The sequence below is a fragment of the Trachymyrmex septentrionalis genome, unplaced genomic scaffold (assembly GCF_001594115.1).
Source record: "Trachymyrmex septentrionalis isolate Tsep2-gDNA-1 unplaced genomic scaffold, Tsep1.0 scaffold27, whole genome shotgun sequence".
In the NCBI taxonomy this organism is placed as follows: Eukaryota; Metazoa; Arthropoda; class Insecta; order Hymenoptera; family Formicidae; genus Trachymyrmex; species Trachymyrmex septentrionalis.
This window is the reverse complement of record NW_017305430.1, coordinates 379,320-393,600: the sequence shown is the minus strand read 5'-3', so window position 1 is coordinate 393,600 and position 14,281 is coordinate 379,320. Positions and strand designations below refer to the sequence as shown.

At 33.2% G+C, this 14,281-nt stretch overlaps 1 protein-coding gene across 1 annotated transcript in view; it reads right to left on the bottom strand.

Annotated features, from left to right (window-relative positions):
- Positions 1–7,275, bottom strand: part of LOC108749189 (cell adhesion molecule 2-like) — a 41,266-nt gene extending 33,991 nt beyond the window's left edge. Inside the window, exon 1 of the mRNA XM_018487736.1 lies at positions 7,156–7,275. Within this exon, the coding sequence (XP_018343238.1) occupies positions 7,156–7,216 (61 nt within the window). The 5' untranslated portion in view covers positions 7,217–7,275. The remainder of the gene's footprint in view (positions 1–7,155) is intronic.
- Between the last annotated feature and the right edge of the window lie 7,006 nt (positions 7,276–14,281).

Genomic DNA, 14,281 nt, shown 5'->3' with positions numbered 1-14,281 from the left:
CTCTTGTTGGTTATAGCGTACATTATTATAGCGTATTATTACCGCTCAGTTTAAATTGTAAACTTTATTCTGTAAATTTGGTGTGCGTTCCGTTACACGCATGATGTGTATGATGTATTATTTTATCTTTGTTTTTATCGAATATTAACTCTTAGCATACACGATTGGGTCCAGCAATATTTCTTTTTTTCGAAAAATTAGGACTATCAAATAATCAGTTATAACATTTATATATAATTTGTTTAAATACACAACCTTGGAAATACTTTTTAAAGATGTTAAAATATATATAAGAGTCATTTAATAATTTTTGTACATTTATTAAAGCGATGAAAATTAATTTCGGACACGAATGATCATCGTGTGTAGTAAAGGACTAGAAAATCATCGTATAACTAAGAGTTAAGGGGATCTTAAAGTCGTCTGTTTTATTGATTCAGTAGAACTGATCATATACGATTTCCCTGTGGTTGACACATTACACTACTACATCAATAACGCATGCATACGTACAAATTTTCTAACTAATCCTTCAATCTAAACTTAATTCTAAGAACTCAACATTGTTTATTCATGTAATCCCTAGTTGAAACCGAGATTGTTTTATGCATACAAAGTATAAAACTTGTATGTAAAGCAAATATTGGCATAAAGTCGACCGGTTTGGACTACATTATCGTTTATACTTCAACTGTAGAAATGTATTCTTGAATTTGTAAAAGCAGTTAGAAAAATGCAATACTTATTTTAAAAAATAACCGATAAAACACACATATAATTTCTGGATCTTTCTTAAGAAATGATCGTTACGTGCGTGAAATGCACTCTTATTAACTTTAGCGTTGTAATATCGAGTTAATACGTTATCTTACATTTTTCTGTGATAGCCGCGCAAATTTGTTATTAATCCGATAACTTTAATTGAACGAATCAGCGTATCTACTGACGCAATTAAAGTCTTCGATAAACTGTGATATCAAATGTCACTTATGCATCGGCGATATTTCCATTTTATTTCATATTCTTGATAAAATATGTTGTATTTTGGTAACGTCCACATGTCCTGAATTGTTTTTAACTTACACAAGATGTACCTAAGTTATGAGAGTGGAATAAGCAAATATTCCAAGAATGCTTATAATAAAGCGCGTTCTACTTTGGAATAGTGCATTGAAATAGGAAAAAGAAAGAAAAATGGAAAGAGAACTGCAAGAAATATTCAAAAGTTTATCTAAGCTATCTGCTGACTCTAAAAATGTCGGAAAGTTTTTGTAAGCTTCGTAAAGCTCCGTGAAAATGATAATGCAAACATTTTTGTGGAGACTCTTGGTATGCATTTAGCTAACAACGATGAAAGTTCAGAATCAGCGCAAGAGTTTCGCAAGGAATGAAGCAGGAAATGGTATCATTCTGAATATCCCAGTATTAAAAGCTATAAGCTTGATTTCTATTATACTGTTTCTTAAATGAAATGCAAATACCTTTTACTATTTAAGAGAAATAAATAGAAAATTGTGTAAAACTTTTTAAAGATATAAATAAAAATAAAAATTTACGTATACAGTTATTATGCTGAGAATCTGATTGAAAATGGATGAATCAGAAAATTCTGATTTTATCAATTAGAATTCTGATTATTTCAATTAGAAATATGATAGATTCAGAACATTCTGATTTATCTATTTTTCACCAGAACTCTAATGAATGCAACCAGACTCTTTTTCCAGTGTATAGCAAAAACATCGAAATTTCAGAAAAATCAAGGTATAAATTTTTGCAAATTTTCTTTACTAAGTAATAAATTTTTGATATTTTTTTTTTAAAAACGTCTTTAACTAAAATATTGTGACTCTAAAAATTAAGACGCGCGCAAGGTTTTTTATTTTTACATACTTTTTACGGCATTTTTGCAGTCTTTCTACTTGGAACCTATTTTTAGCAATTTTTTCGTGAAAATATGAAAGTCTCCTAAAATATTTGCTGGGTATAAATCTGTTAAACCATAGGTGCGTTTCCAGAAGATTAACTTGACTTGATCCCATAATAACGCGAGATCCAACGTGAAGCACCTTCGTCGACGATGACTATCTCGCAGCGTCTTAGCCAATTAGCATGTTTTAGCCCATTTAGAACCGTGAGGAGAAAGTTCCAAGATTGTGTAACGAAAGTGCAAATTTGACGCTTTATATACAAGAAAAATTATTAAACTTTAAAACACGACGGATTTGATATGTTGTAATGGCAAAATATGCAACAGAATGTAAAAACAAATTTGAATATTTTTATGAATTTTTTAGATTAACATATTTCAGTTTCCAAGTTTTTTATTTCAACAAAAATCTAGTGTAGTTTTTTTACATATATTAAATATTTTTTGTAATTAGAAATAGAATTCTGAAGTTAGAATTATATAATAAAATTTATAAGACATTTAAATTTATTTTGGAAATAAATTAGAAGCAAATTAGACAAGAATAACGTTTTGTAATTTATACAAAAAATATTTAGTGTAACAAAAATTAGTAAAAACTTGTCATAAAAATCAGAATTTCTTTTATTATTTGTACCTTTAGCGCTGTACGTATGTGATATTTTTGTGAAAAAAATCGATTCGAATAAATTCATAGCCATACATGTTTGTATAATGGAAGATATGGAACACGATGCGTATCTAAAACGCTGTTACTTCTGTCATGGCTGATGTTAATATTTGCGAATGCGCGATAAATGAATATTTGAAAAGGGAGTAAAAATACACCAGACATATATAGTTTATGAACTATTGTCCCAAACCAGATATATTCCAAAATCGGTATACCATTGTCGATTTCGAACACACTATATATCTACTGTAAACATATGGAAATGGTTTCTGACGTTTCTATATTTATTCGCGCAGTAGAAATATCCATCTGTCACATCTATCGAAAAATCGGAGCGAAATTATACTACCACTTTTAATCTCTGCCCATACTCTAAAAAACTTCCAACATTCCACTCCTCGCCTATTTCAATCACAGCCTATTTCAACCACGCTACTTTTCCCCCAGCGACTAGCGCTTTTTATCATCTCACCCGGAGCGAGCGACGATAATTGCTTGAATTTCTAAGGCCCTTGGGCAGCTGAAGATCACCGAGTTAGGCATCACGCGGAGACAAGCGTTTAATTTACCTGGACCAAGTTCGCGCGCGAAGTCCTTGTCGCAGTCCGTGGCGCCGAATGAAATTGCGAAAGTTGTTCGTCTAGAACGACAATGGCGCAAACGAGGTGTGAAGCAAGGCTATGAAATATAACGGCACGACGACGACGACAACGAATCTAACGAATAGAACTCGCTTGAAGGCCTCTTCGGTCGGCTTTTTATTATGCAGCCGTGTAACATCGCCAATCGATATCACGCGCAATCTCTCATCTACCAAATCGATACACGCACATATATATTCAGAAGGAGAAACGTTTTACTAGGTGCACGAGCACCATCGGCGCCGGCACTGGCCGACTTGGGCCGAGTTATGAATAATGTATGCGATAAATTTGCGTCGCACGCATGCAAGCACGCTCCGGTAATTCCATTAGCTGTACCATTTTATCGTCCGATACCGTGGATTCAATTGAGTAACTCCTTTCACGCCGCCAAGTACTATTCCGTTATTCCCTACGACCACCCTTGCGCCACGACAAGTTGGCGGGCGTGGGATATAGTACGTGATCTCGATATTTCTCGCGCGCGATAAACGTCGTGTGGCATGTTAATTAGTTTATTAACGTCTACGTTGAATTCCTGCGGCAATCATTTGCTTCTGTTTGTTAATAAGTGAAGTAGTGAAATGAAAAAAGTTAATTAGTTAAATAAATGTAAATTAAATATTAATATAATATATACTATGTATATTTAATATATCTGAAGAAGTGATAAAATAAAGATTACTTTAAAATACTTTTTTATTTTTACTGTTTTATATTTTCTAAAAAGAAATTTTTGGAATTTATAATATATTTAAAGAAAGGGTTTGGTATTCAATTTTAATTATCGAAGAAATGAAAGAAAAAATGAGAGATTTTAATAATTTTTTTTATTTTTAGGTGCAAATTTTTAGTTTTATAGATTAAAAGCTGTTTTTTAAAAATCTAGATTAAAAGTTTCATAAATGAAAAGCTTTTTTTAAATCTAGTATTTTCTTGCAAAGCGAAAATCTTGTGTTATATTTTTAGAGCTGCATACAGTTCTAATAATTCATGTCTTTCATAATACATGATGCTATCCTATTATCTTCATTTATATTACAAATCAGCCATGTCTTTCTACCTTCACAAAATAATTCATTAATCATTTTAATTAATCGGCGAAACGACGAAAACCATACTTTTATTACTTCCGCCGCTTCATCTAGCAAGCTCTAATTATCTTTCTACATTCAACAATCTATTAAATGTTAGAAACAACTATATAACCATGCAACTTGAAATAATTGTATAAACATTCATATTTTATGTCAAAGTTTCCGTTTGAAAACATGTTTGTTATGTATATATGTATTTTTAATTATTTTCTCGATTCATTGCATAGTATATGTATCGCGCGTATCATAAACTTCATAATATATAAATGTTTGAACTAGTTTTACTTCTCTTTATTACAAACGCGGTTATATGTGTGTACCTCAATAATAATAATATGTAATTGAATATTTTCTGTTCGATATGCACAAATTTCATCTTTTGCACTTATTTAATTCAAAGAGGTATTAAAGCATCTCATTAAAGCATTGAGTTTGATTAATAATACATCTCATCCCCATTAAGCGATTAACACATAATATAATGCATATAGCTGTAGGTGTATATTCATGTATTTTCATAAATTTAAACAATGTATTATGCTCTCTTCTTTATCTTATTTTATAAAAAATTCTATATTTTATTCTAACAATTTATTATCTCAAGTTTGCGTTTAACTTCTTATTATTATCACATTATACATTATTCTCGTTTTTCACGAATTTCTATTTTGTTTAATATTTGTAAATGTTTAATTAATTTCGTTTAATATTTGTGAATATTTGTGATTCTATTTCATTTAATCAAACGAATTATTGACGATATAAAAATACGGAGCAATTTTATTTTTACATGAAATTTTTCAAATTCAAGATTTTGTTTCTATAAAATATTTTTCATTTTAAGTCCCTGTTAAATATACAACTACAATGGCTTTTAAAAAGAAATATTTTAGAAAAAATTAAAATTAGTATATAGTATAAATTGAAAATTTTGTTTCATTCGTATTGAAAATATTTTTTCACTCATAAAGAAAGACACGGAAATGTGTTTTTTGATTTTGATGGATTTTCAATATATTGTTGACTAGATTAAAATAAGAGACACGAAAATTTTGATTACACATACGCAGAATTTTTTCGAAAAGTTTTTACTTCCATCATCATCTCCTATTACAGAAAAATACGAGTAAAATGTGCTGCATGAAGAATCGAGCGCATGAACGAGTACGAAATACACGTATAAAAGCGTTTGTAAATGAAATCTCGATAACGATATCTTGGAAAATAATTTTATCATAGATAATTGAATTCATATTCAAATGATCTTTAATTTAGTCATAACCAATTTTGAAATTTAAAAAAGATATGAAGTAATGAGAATATATTAAAAAAAATAAAAATTTTAATTGTGTTTATCGTTATTATAAATTACTCTTAAAACCATTTTTTTCGGCTTTATTTAAAAATTGTTTTCCATCTTTTATAGTTTCGACTATATTCACTTCAAAGGAAAAAAATCGATTATTACACACGCACGCACACACACACACACACACACACACACACACACACACACACACACACACACACACACACACACCACAAAACACACACACACACATACGCGCGCGCGCGCACACACTAATACGTGTCTCTTATTTTGGTTTAGACAACACATTAAGCTCGTCAAAATTGGAGAGGGACACTTCCGTCATTTCATTTCATTCCGTCAATTCCATACCTGTCCTTGTCAATTTCATTTAAATATGTATTATGTTGATGACTTTTACAAAATATATCTATAGTTTCAGAAAAGTTGTGTATATTTTCTCGCAAATTTCTTCATTTCTAGATGCTCATCTGCAATTGAAAGCTCAAATTATAAATCACCTTCCTTTTTCAGTTTACGTCGACCATACGCGGTGAAGGAATTGTATGAATATCGCAGGCAAACAGCAAACAATCGACTTCCTCTGCGTTTACGAAGCGCAAACATGAGCCATAAATCTCTACGTTTCTTTCTCGTACCTCGCTTTCTCTTTGACTAGAACAGCAGTGGTATATCTCTCTTCCACTTCGAACAGTGAACGTCGCGTTGCAATTAACGTAATTAAACTGAATCTTAATTATCGCAGACGGCAGTAAATGAGATTTTATCTGTGGTATAAGGTACCACTTCGCTGTTTCGTATGCGTGTATGCCTCTTCTACTAAAAGCCTATTCCTCATCTCTTATTATCATCATTTCCATTCTCTCCTACAATATTGATTGTATAAATGGATTTTGTAGATATTGCAATTAATAACGATTGCTGACAAGAGTTTCTAAGTAATTATTCGCAAAACGAAATGGTAAATTTTTCTTTTTACGAAAAAGTCAATAAAGAATACGAAAAGTGTGTTTGAATAAAAGTTTAATGTTCATTTCTATCAATGCAGATTAATTTTAATCTTGGTTTAATTTACCTGTTCCTAATTCCTGGAATTAGAGAAAGATAAAAAGTGAATTAAACCGAGATTAAAGTTAATCTGTATTGATAGAAACAGGCAGAAACGTATCAATGCAGCTTTAATATTTTTGGAACTTTCAAAAAAGTTCAGCGAAAAAAATTGAGCTATATAATAACGTTTTGCTAAATAACGCGGTGCGAGATATTGCACACTGGAAACTGCGAGGAAACGCTGAAAATATTCGACCGACTTAAACAAGAGCACATTAATAGCAATTTCACGATACTTTGTCTCATTTCTTCTTCGCTTCAAAGTACTTTTTCACGATTTTCCTAACGGTCCTCTAACGCCGTGAATGCCATCCCATTTTTCCATTTCAGACACGGTTCATGCAGGTTCAATTAGAGAGCGGGAAAATAATTACCTTCCGTGCACATGAAGAGTATGGCAGCAATTGAGAGCCTCGCTTGCCATCTCAGAGCCATTTCCGCGACTGTTTTAGGAGATGCTTACACTTTGATACTAAAACGATTCACATCCTCTTTACGAGATAGCTAACAATCACCATCCACTCACTGATATACCCCACCAGACAACATCGGGTCGGGTTATCACGTCAACTCGTTCTGGCTTTTACGCCGATTAACACACGTTTTCCCACATCCGTATGCCGCGCGGTTGGAACGAGATAACTGGTAGTCACGATTAGTTTGAGATTTCAATCCGCTCGGAGGCAGGGATGAAATCGCTACGATCGACGGTCTATGCGCCAGATTTCCCGCAAGAGGTGACACGTATATATATACATATATATATGCGCGCTGCACTATTATCCGCACTTTGGTGTGTCGTCTATCCCCTGTAGTCGTCTTTCCACGTAGGCGATAACGTGCACGGAAATGATTATGGCGAAACTTTCGACGAGCGGCGTGCCGCGTGTTGCGAAACTTTTCACCTATATCCGCTCCGCTTCCGCGGAGTCTTCGCTAAAGTCTTCGCTCTTCTCGACGATTTAAATCTTCCTGTCGCTGAAAGAATCGCGTAGTAAGTGTCCTGGAGGAACTCGGCGATTTGTAGTGTCGCGTGACGATTTCAAAGATTTTTTTTTTTTAACTGCGAATCAGGGAGTCCCTTCATGGGGCGGTCCCAGCCTCTGTCGCGCGATCGCGCGCTGTCCGCAACGTCCCAAGAATCGACGATTGCCGTGAAGTCGCGAGACACATAGCGAGACACGATTGGCTCACTTCTCTTTCTCTCTTCGGCTTTGTTCTCGAGTCTTTTAGAGCAGCGACAAAGCACCGGTGATCGATACGGAGCGACCGATCGATCGCGCGCCAGTCAACTCGAAAGTGTAACTTCCGTAAGCACTGCTCGTTTCCGTTCCGTCGCTCTCGAGATCGCTCGAGATCGCGCAGCCAGCGGTCCAGTCGCAGAAACGTTCACCGCATAACTGTTTCCGTTGCAATCCACGTCATAGTCCCTTTTTCTGTGATCACAATTAATAATTCATCGGCTGAAACTGTTCTTCCGTCTCAGTCCCCCCCTTTTTTTTTCTTTTCCCGTCTTTCTTTCTGGTCCTCTGCCTCCGCGCCGGCTACGTTTTGATGATTAATATGAAATTCCACTCGCCGCGAATCTCCATGCCGATCTCTCGGCTCGCGAGCTGTCACCCTCGCGTTACTTTTTTAAGAAATTGTCACGATCGTTCGCGTACGCGACATTGTATATAGCATGACGGCACGCACCACGTCTTGTTTCGGTGGCAGATTTACCCTGACTGGGGAGATTCTCGGCCGTAGGAGCATGCGCGCTTCCGATCCACCCCCTGTGACGATGGAAGAGGGCAGAGGGTCCACGAACACATACACACATAGAGATGTACACCGACGCGCGCACACACTCACCCCCCGGGGGAGGACGTCGACACACGTTCGTTCGGGAGGGCGTACGCACACGCACGTACATGTACATGTGTGTGTGATAAGGGAAACCTCTCTCTTTCTCTCTCTCTCCTCCCTTTCTCCCCCTATCCCTTCTCTGTTTTTCTCTCTCTCTCTCTCTCTCTCTCTCTCTCTCTCTCTCTCGTCTCTCTGTCTCCTTATCCTCCAGGACGTACGGCACAGTGTGTCACGGGCAGAAACTGTGGCAGGGCGTGCAAGGAGTGCAGAATCAAGCACGAAATCTACAGTGCTCTTAGAGATGTTGCGATGGGCTTAAAGATTTACTCGCGTCTCCACTTGTCAATCCAATTACGAATATATAGCAGACCCTTCGATTTCTCCAAGGTTTTTTTCTCAGCGGTATGTGGAAAAGTTCCAGCGACATAATGATGAGAGCTTAGAAAAGAAGGATCCCTATTGGTGTCCTGTATTTCTAAACTGTTAATTATCATATAATTGATAGCCATATAATTGATTGTATCAATTATGGGTATGACTAATATTAACATTATATTACATTTAATGGATTAATTAATAACAAAATAATAACATATCATTAACATATCATAAAATTATAACACCGCGAATTGATTTTGAAGAAATTTCTACGTTTACAAAGATAAATAAAAATAATTTTGTCTCTAAAATATTTAAAGTCCTACTAGTTCGATTCAACAAATTATATTTAATACATTTTAAATCGTTCTTTAACATCATTAAATTTTTGTAGAATAATTCCAATATTATCTTTGATAATTTTCGATATTATATTATTTCACGAGCGAATAGAATTTCGTAGAATCGTTGAAACATAAATTTAATTAAATCCCAAATAAAAAGTTAATTAAAAATTAGGATGTAACTTTGAACATCAGTCATTTTGATATCAATATTCATCTTATTAAATAAAAAATGTATTTCTACATTATTCAATTTCTATTCTTATAAATATATCCTTTTGTATCTTCTCTCGTTCATTTGTACTTCTCTGGTAGCCACAAACACCAAGAATCGAAACTATCTCTACTTGGGAATACTCCGAGAATGCAAGTAACACAAGAACTCGAGCAACGTGGCTAGTTCGACTAAAGGCAACAGGAATATGAATTATAAGGAAACAAGTAATGCGAACGGAATCGCTCGACGAATACGAAGAAAATGCATAAAACTTTCGGAGTACACTTAAAAAGCCATAGACGATACGTGCGGACTCTATTCGCCTCAGAAGACACGAATGCTCATCGATATCCGAGAAATGTATATTTGTTCTTGTATTTATCTTCTTCTGTATTGCATATTATTGATTGCGGTACATATATATACCGTAGCTGTTCTTAAATTACACGAGGGAGAGAGAGGAGGCAATCGTTAGTTTTATATTATGTGAGCATCAGAGAATATAACATATAAAATTAATATAAAAACGAAGAAAGATATTTTTTTTAAAGAATTATATATACAGAAAGTTACATAAAAGGTCCTTTTAGAGACATATAGATATAGTCTTGAAAAATAAATTGCTTAATTATAACATAAATTTTAAAAATTTATTTTAAAAGTAAGTATACAGATCATTCGTGTTCTGCGCATTTCTTTCCCTTGAAAAACTAGGAGTATCAAATAATTAGTTGTAACAGTTATATGTAATTTTTTAAATACATTCCTTACAAATAAAGTATAGGTGTGTAAAAATTCTAAATATATAATAACTATTACTTTGTATGTTTGTAAAAGTGATGAAAATTAATCTAGGCCACGACACAGGATCAGAAAATTATCGTGTGTATTAAGAGTGATTGTTGATGTTGATAATGGTAAACTTGATTACTTTTACGTAACGCGTGCTATGTGTAAATGTACACTATGTACAGGCTGCAGACAATGAAGTATCATGGGTAGAATTTTTGTTTCACGAAAAGTATAATGCTGCGTATAGACGAAACTAATCATACTATCAGTGATCCAATTGATACAGACGAATATGTCAGCCGCGTTTTCAAAGTATGTCAACGGTGCATGAACTTTTTACACGAAAGTGTTATTGGTAATTTTGAAAATTGCTCGTATTTTTATTTCGCTAGCTATATCGATCCGCGGTCGTGACGGGCGTTATTTTTACGCGATGAAGCAATGTTGGAAAATACCGACATGAATTCTTATCCTAGAAAGATAATTGATACAAATATTCTCGGAAATATTTTTGGAATACTGATAGACTTGTATCTTTATTAAAGTTAATAGTTTGCGTTTACTTAAAAATAGCATTTTAATCAAAATATCTCCATTATAAATATTTGTAAAATATTTAGAAGATATTTAAAAAATATCTTCTGTATCTAATGATTTCAATAAAATTTATTTCGGTATAAAAATATTTGTGTGTCTGCTATACGAATAAGTTGTGTGAATTAACTACCAAAATTTATATTCGTTATTAAGTTTTTTAAATATTATTATCAATAATATTGTCGAAATAGCTTATTGTCACATAATATCTAAAAATAATTTAAATGTAATTTCTAAAAATATATCATTAAATGTTTACATTGAGACAAAGAGCCCAAAGAACTTGAGAGAACTTTGTTTTGTTGTATCTTTTACTTTCATTTGAATAAAAATATACAATAAAATAGAAATCTGTAATAATTGGAAAAACAACATATTAGCAGGCAAATTTCATATTTCACCCCATCCGTCGAGTGAAAAATACAGATTTACAGTATAAACGCTAAAGTAAATCCAACATTTGTTTATATGGAACGCGCACCCGATTTGCGCGTAAATTTGCCACGATTCAAAACTTTTAACTGGTTTACCGCGTCGCGACAAAATGGAAGTAAATATCGTGAGAGATTTTCCTACCGTTATTCGACGCGACTTAACGCGACCGAATTGGGGACCCGTGCATTGAAAATACTTCATCGTTTGATTTACGTTTGCATGTATCATCGCTTTTAAGCTGCCAGTAGTAATCAGCCGAACGCGACCGGCCAACATTTCCCCCGATAGCGCTTTTTCACGGTGGAAACGTGGTGAAACTTTTACTTCCGTTTCAGCGCGGATGGAAATTCTGTCATCCCGAATCCCATGTGTAACAACCATTAACGTTCCCAATAGCGAGCATATTTTTTTCGCCGCTTTTTAAGATACAAACATGCAATTTTAATGTCACTCTAATAGTATTATCCAAATGCACAAGTTTCGAGTTATAATTTTGGAGCTTTAGCGTCGAGTCGTCTCAATTTTTTGATTGGAATAATAAGCAGCATGTCAAATAGCGACGGATATTTACAAAAAGGGACTTGCAAATCAGTTTTTTCTCTCTCTATCACATTTCTATATGTTATATATATATGTGTGCGCGCGCGCGCGCGCGTGTGTGTGTGTTATAAATTATGTTATATTTTATTGTATAATATTGCGCTACAATATAACGTTACGATATTATGAAAGTACATTTGTGTTGCATTGATGCAATATGAGCTGGATTATCATGTAATATTCTGCTAAATTTTTGCGCTCGAGGGGATTTATCCCAGAGGGCTTAATAAATAACACCCTCTTCCTCTTTTTCCCGCTGTGTTTTATACTTATTGACATGTATTTTAATATAAATATTGAAATAAATTCTTGTCATTCTGATTATAATTTAAATTGTCATTTAAATTCTATAATTGCTTTGCCTAGAATTTCTTAAAAATTTGAAATAGAGTATAAAATAATATTATATACAATAAATTACAATTAATTTACATATTATGCATCCATTTAATAATGCACTTTTCTTTCAATAATGAATGAGAACTTAAAACGACTGAATTTATTTCTACATTCGTTTTATGCTATTGTTCTATTTTACGATTGAATTTTCCGCCAGTTGTGTTAAATTCAGGATAGTACATAAGTACACAGTAATCAATGCGTAGATCGGCAACATTACTAGAGTCCCAGTAAATATTCGGGTGTCCATGATAAGGTCAGCACGGAGGCTTTGAATATTAACTCATGTCTCCATTTTGCATGTCGACACGATCATGGATACCCGGACTCTCCGTTGGGCAAAGCCTAAACGATCATGCGATATTGCAGTATGTCAGTGGTTGGAGCACTGATGTGTATCCGCACGAAAGTACGCCATGTGTTCACGTGAAATACGTACCATTACTTGGCTGGATAAAGCACAAGTGACGCTCTCTATAGCGTAGCTGACGGTACATTATTAATTCTATAAGACAAATGCATCGAGATCTATAGTAAATACAGTTGATAGGCAAATATTATACGTTTAACGTCAATGAGATAGCATCTTTTCCGTATTGGCGCGATAATATTTTAGAAACATTTACATTTATTTTGATATGGACGAAAATTTTGTTCTATAATTTATGAAGATGGACTGTTGAAATTAAATACTAGAGAAAACTTTATGAAAACAGAGTATATATAATAATAAGAAAACATGAAAAGGTGGAAGAAATATAAAAAATTCATATATAGAATAATATTTTCTGATTTAATATAGGAAAGAATATTTCATTCTTTGCATATTTCTTTTAAATGTAAAATATATAATGGAAATTTAAAGAATCTGGATCTTTTAAAAATTGATTACAATTCTGTTGATAAAAAACAACAGACAGTCTATTTTTGGATGAAATATCATGTTGTTAGAAAGAAAGTACCCAGTACTTTTTCGTCGAAATCTCATCTAACTTTTTCTTATCAAAGATTTCTGTGCCAGTTTTATATATGTTATATTCATAAAATACTGTACGAAATAAAACCATTGTATGATCTCAGTTGATGATTATTCTACAATAAATTTAAATATCTTTTTAATTATCCTATATTTATAACAAGCCTTTTTAATTTAATTCAGTTTCATTATTTTCTTCTTTATATAAACACTTTTCTTAATCCATACGAAACACGCACACTTTAACAAGGGCAATTCATCTCCTGTCACTTCAAAAATGTATTACAGGTACAAACTAGTGCTAAACTCTTAATAAGAAAATATCAAGTTCGATGCTAACGATTATTTTTCAAATTTCTTCTCGAAAACTAGTTACAAAGCGGTATATTTAGTTTGACGAGCATTAATGAAGAAAGCACACAAATAACCTACATATATTTGTATTGCAGGTCATTTGGCGAAGAATTGACGACCTCGTGATTCGCTCTCATTATCGGTAAATAATTAAATCTTTGGCACGTAAAATGTCGTCCGCGAAGCGTAGCCCTCGTTCAGCTGAGGCTCGTTTACATCAATCAAGAAAGGACAGTGATTAATTTCTTTCTATACTTGAAAAAGAGTGTGATTGTATTAACTGGAATTAATTGAAATTATAGTATTATATATTTGTGTAATCATATTTGTTGTAATACGACAGTATAATTTTTTAATGTAACAAAGATAACTTTCTATAAAAATCAACCCAATAAATAGATCAAAATTTTTAATAAAACATGCTAGCTAACATGACGCGTATTCATTTTTGCTGTTGTAATGAAGAAAATTTGTTACATAAGCAATTTTCATTGTAGCAAAGAATTATCATATTGATAATTGCTTACAGATATATTAGGTGTACAAAAAAGTTCTGAGCT